The sequence below is a fragment of the Bombina bombina genome, chromosome 2 (assembly GCF_027579735.1).
Source record: "Bombina bombina isolate aBomBom1 chromosome 2, aBomBom1.pri, whole genome shotgun sequence".
Classification (NCBI taxonomy): Eukaryota; Metazoa; Chordata; class Amphibia; order Anura; family Bombinatoridae; genus Bombina; species Bombina bombina.
The window spans coordinates 815,478,069-815,482,479 of record NC_069500.1 but is presented as its reverse complement, the minus strand read 5'-3'; the positions used below and the strand labels follow the sequence as shown (position 1 = coordinate 815,482,479).

General features: G+C 37.9%; 1 protein-coding gene across 2 annotated transcripts in view; it reads right to left on the bottom strand.

The window, feature by feature from the left end:
• Positions 1-1,119: 1,119 nt before the first annotated feature.
• Positions 1,120-4,411, bottom strand: part of ACSBG2 (acyl-CoA synthetase bubblegum family member 2) — an 81,479-nt gene continuing 78,187 nt past the window's right edge. For both annotated transcript variants that reach the window (XM_053703059.1, XM_053703058.1), the window contains exons 13-15: positions 4,246-4,385; positions 3,867-4,113; positions 1,120-2,859 (exon numbers count right to left, since the gene is read on the bottom strand). In XM_053703059.1, coding sequence (XP_053559034.1) covers positions 2,747-2,859; positions 3,867-4,113; positions 4,246-4,385 — 500 coding nt within the window. In that variant the 3' untranslated portion in view covers positions 1,120-2,746. The remainder of the gene's footprint in view (positions 2,860-3,866; positions 4,114-4,245; positions 4,386-4,411) is intronic.

Here is a 4,411-nt window from a genome sequence, read left to right as displayed (position 1 = left end):
CAGCCAGTTTCTGAGCTATCAGGTCTCTTCAGAAAATAAAGGGCTGCACATACCTCAATGCTGCTCATAGCATGAACCGTTCCTCACACTGAAGATTTACCTTGGATTACCTTCAGAATTTGTGGGAACCAACATGGATCTTGGTTACAGGTGCTAAGATCATTCACCTCAGGAAAGAAATCTTCCATATCTCCCTGAGCAAAAAATAGTACACACCGGTACCATTTAAAATAAAAAATAGCTTGATTGAAGAAACTAAAACTAACACCTCGCTTTACCTCTTCCTAATATAACACAGGCAAAGAGAATGACTGGAGGTGGAGGGGAAGGGAGGAGCTATATATACACAGCTCTGCTGTGGTGCTCTTTGCCAGTTCCTGTTAGCAGGAGGATAATACCCCACAAGGATGAAATCCGTGGACTCGTCTTATCTTGTAGAAGAAAACGGGAATAATATCCCTGTAAAGCTTAAATAATGATCATGAGCACCTCTATCCTTGCCTTCTCCTAGATGAGGCAAAGGGATGGGGCAGTAGGAGGGATACTGGTGTCTTTGGGAGATTAATTCACAAAAGTAAGTAATCTTGGACTCTCACCACCTTAAGAAAAATATTACAAAATTAAAACTTATTCGAAACAGATATAGAATCCTAGCTTTTTGACAAAAGTAAATGATGCTAAATATGACAACTTTTTTTTTTCATATTTAGGAAAAATAAATCGCACCTCCCTAAATAATGTCATATGCTGGCTTTTCCTCATTTCTGCAAACCCAAATTTTCTAGGTGTCCAGTCTTCTGATTTAGCCACAGATCACACTTTTCAGCGAACATACTTTAGTTGATCTATAAAGTGCAATGAGTGAAATCATCAAGTGTGTAAATAAAAGTTGTAAAATTGTTCAGCACATAAGTGTTTAATATTGGTAATAAAAAAAAAAAATAACTTTAGGATCCCCAGTCCAGTCTTCCTCTGCCAGTCCCATACTGTACATCAGACCTCAGCCCCCTCTAGTTGATTACTTTGATATCCCCTGGGCTGTCTTGCTACTCCTCTGGTTTCCCCTGCAATTTGGTGGGCTGTTTCTCAAGCACTACATACAGGGCGCAAAAAACAAACTGATTTCAGATGTTTATTCATTAAGGAAATACATTTTAACAAAAATTGTATTTAAATATTCCATACACATATGTCCTAGGCTGGTCCCAAAGTACCACACTTTGTGACTAGTGCATAAAAATTATTGTCCTATTCTTCCATGTGGGATGAGTGATTTTCAGCACACATTTCTTATCCTCAACTCTTAACAATGGACAAGAGACCTTGTTCCCCCCCCCCATGTAGACATGGTCGGATTATCAAACACATATCACTTTGTTCCATCTATATAATAAAGTATATTTTAGCCAACATCTGTTTAGTCCTGGGTGCATCAAGGTCTTACAATAGAATATGCTTTTAAATATTTGTAAATTAAACTATATTGCGTAAAATAATTTATCTGGATGTAAAAGTTAAAAATAAAAACCAAGCAAATCAAACCATGAAAAAAATGGAGTATTGGAATCTGAAGTGTGCAACAGGCACAGGGTTATTCCAGTAAACTCAGAATAGGAATATATTTTGGCTCAGCCAATAACCGAACAGAAGTTACCTGTACCATAGTTTACACACAAGCTACTTTAGGTAAGTGGTTTTATTTACACCCCAGGATGGAAAGCAATCTATTCCTCTAGGCTCAGCCACTTCACCCAATAAAAGGGCGGCAAATTAATTTAAGATATATTCTATTCTACTTTGTGCAAAAGTGGTTTAAAGACCAAAAGGTTGTATTATAAATAATCATATTAATTATACCATATATAACGTTCACTCTATTTTGCTTTTGAAAAAAATTCTTAAACATTTTAGAGATATACAGTTTTACTTTAACAGTTAATTATCCAGTCTTGGCTTTCACCTTTGAAATGAATGTTACAAACAAAAAAACACAATAAATTACTTGGATTTTACATCAAAATTAGAATATCAAAAGCATATTAAATACACATTTACTCCTATGCTCAATTGGTGCAAAATGCTTCATCCTCCATTGTTTTTGGTGTGTGGTGTCTGAATCCTGAGTAGGAGGAGAGTGCAAATCTACTTTTGGCTTAGGTTCCTTCATACACACAACACGTATCCTTTTATCAGGTTAACCCACTTGATGGCCATGGGAGTGGTATTTCACTCCTCAACAGTTGGGATGGGTTGCTTCACATTTTTACCTAACATTTTGCACAAAAGTGCACTTTGTTTAGGGAAACTGGAAAAAGCCCTGCAATAAATAAACATTAAGACGCGCCAGAGGAGCCGGCAACACAATACAGCAATAGGGTCAGTGTGGCTCAGTAGGATTTGCACCGCTAAGTCCATTTGTATGCTCCAGACTTCTCTCTCGAGGCACTTATACCAAAAAAAATTATTCCAACCATCAGACTTTTTCTGCTCTCCAGTTCAACTATATTGTTAATGTTATAGATCAGCATGGAGTGTCCTTGATATAAACTTGGATAAAGCAGAATAGATATGTTCTCCATACACGATTATTCTCGTTTTTAATAAATAAATGGTGGTTCTTCAAAGAAGCTTGTTGGTCTCTGGGGGTCTCATGAGGCAGAGTCCTTCTGTGAGCATAGGGCGATTACAAAATGGACAAGGATGAAGGATGAAGTTGCCTTACTGCAGACCACAGAACGTCAGGGCATTACTTGGGTGGGCTGACATTTTCAGTGGGCGTCTCTGCTTCCTGGTAAAAGCTGTCAATTTGGTCTTTGTACATTTTAGACACAACTGGCCGCTTCAGTTTCATGGTTGGACCTTTTGGGAAAGAAATAAGTTTGTTTGTTTTTTTAAATAAAAGCTACTGAAATGAACAAATTAAATTTACATTGATCTTAGTGCATATCCCCTAAATAAAAACATGCTCATGAAGTGATTTAAGAGATATACAGAATTCCTAACCAAAATGGGCGTTCGTGAAAAAGTTGCTTGTATGTCGCCAAATTAAAAAGTAAACTAAAACCCTCATTTCTTTCATTATTTCTTTTCTAGATAGAGCATACAATAAAAATAATCCAATTTAATTCCATTATGAAATTTATTTTGTTCTAATGGTATTCTTTGTTGAAGAGCATACCTATGTAGGGCTATATAGCAATAGTTTTGCAAGGATGCTTTTGAGCCCTAGATGGCAACAATGTATTTTAAAAGCATTTTTGCAAACTTCTGCCATATAGTTCTCCAACATGTGCACTCCTGGCTAACTGCTTTTCAACAAAGGAAACCAAGAGAACGTAAAATTTAATAAAAGTAAACCGATTTCATTATACACTTTATGCTTGCCTTATGGAAAAAGATTTTAGGAACACTCCATTTTACCAAAGAGAAGGTTCTTACTCTTGCAATACTAAGTGTTGTACAGGGAGTTTGTATGTATATATAAATATGTGCATGTATAATGGCTAGTGTTTGTGTGTCAAGGATGGAAAAAAGGTATGTTTGAAAAAAACAAAGGTGGTTTGCCGACTTATGAATTGCTAGTCTAAAGGCAGAGCGACGCGCAGCATGTAGATGCAGCTGTGCACGCTCAGTGTGTCCTGCCTTTTCATCGAGCACTCTGCTGCGTCAGGACGCGTAGCTGAGCGCTCAGAGATGAAATATTTGAACTTCAGAAGCGATGCGACCTCGCGCCGCATCGCTTGCAGTGTGTCATGGGCTTTAGAGGCTTCCATGGATTCTACTCATGTGAACTGTAGGAAGCACAAGAAATCTGCACCCTGTATTACAACATTAATAGTAAACATATACATTGTTGTCTCTCTCACCTAGCTCTCCTCCTGTGATAGAAAAATCTCGATCCAAGACTGACCACTTCTGGACCTTTTGTGCGTTGGAAGTTGACCTTTCATTCACCAAGTTTATTCCCTCCTGGATTGCAGCATATACAACTTTATCTTTGCTGCCAATGATCTCAGAGACTTTGGTAGCTTTGCTACCCAACTTCTGGCAAAAATCAATAGCCTCTTGGGTCAAATCATCTTCCGGCTCCCCTGATTCAGCATTTATATTGCACTAGAGGCAAGCACAAAAACAGTACATGACACAATGATCAGCAGGGTCTACAGTTTAACACTTCTTTAGTGCCCTATAATGCGCCATGTTAAACTCCACAATGCCCTGATCTTTACCCTTCATCCTAGTTACCTTCAGTGTAAGCAGCATGGAGAGGAATTTCTTTTTGTCTCCAATCAGCATAGCATTACTGATTATTGGTATTTGTTCCTTCAAGGCATCCTCAATTGGAACAGGTGGAATGTTCTCCCCACCAGCTGTAATGATCAGTTCTGAGCAAGATCAGAGAGAATTAATC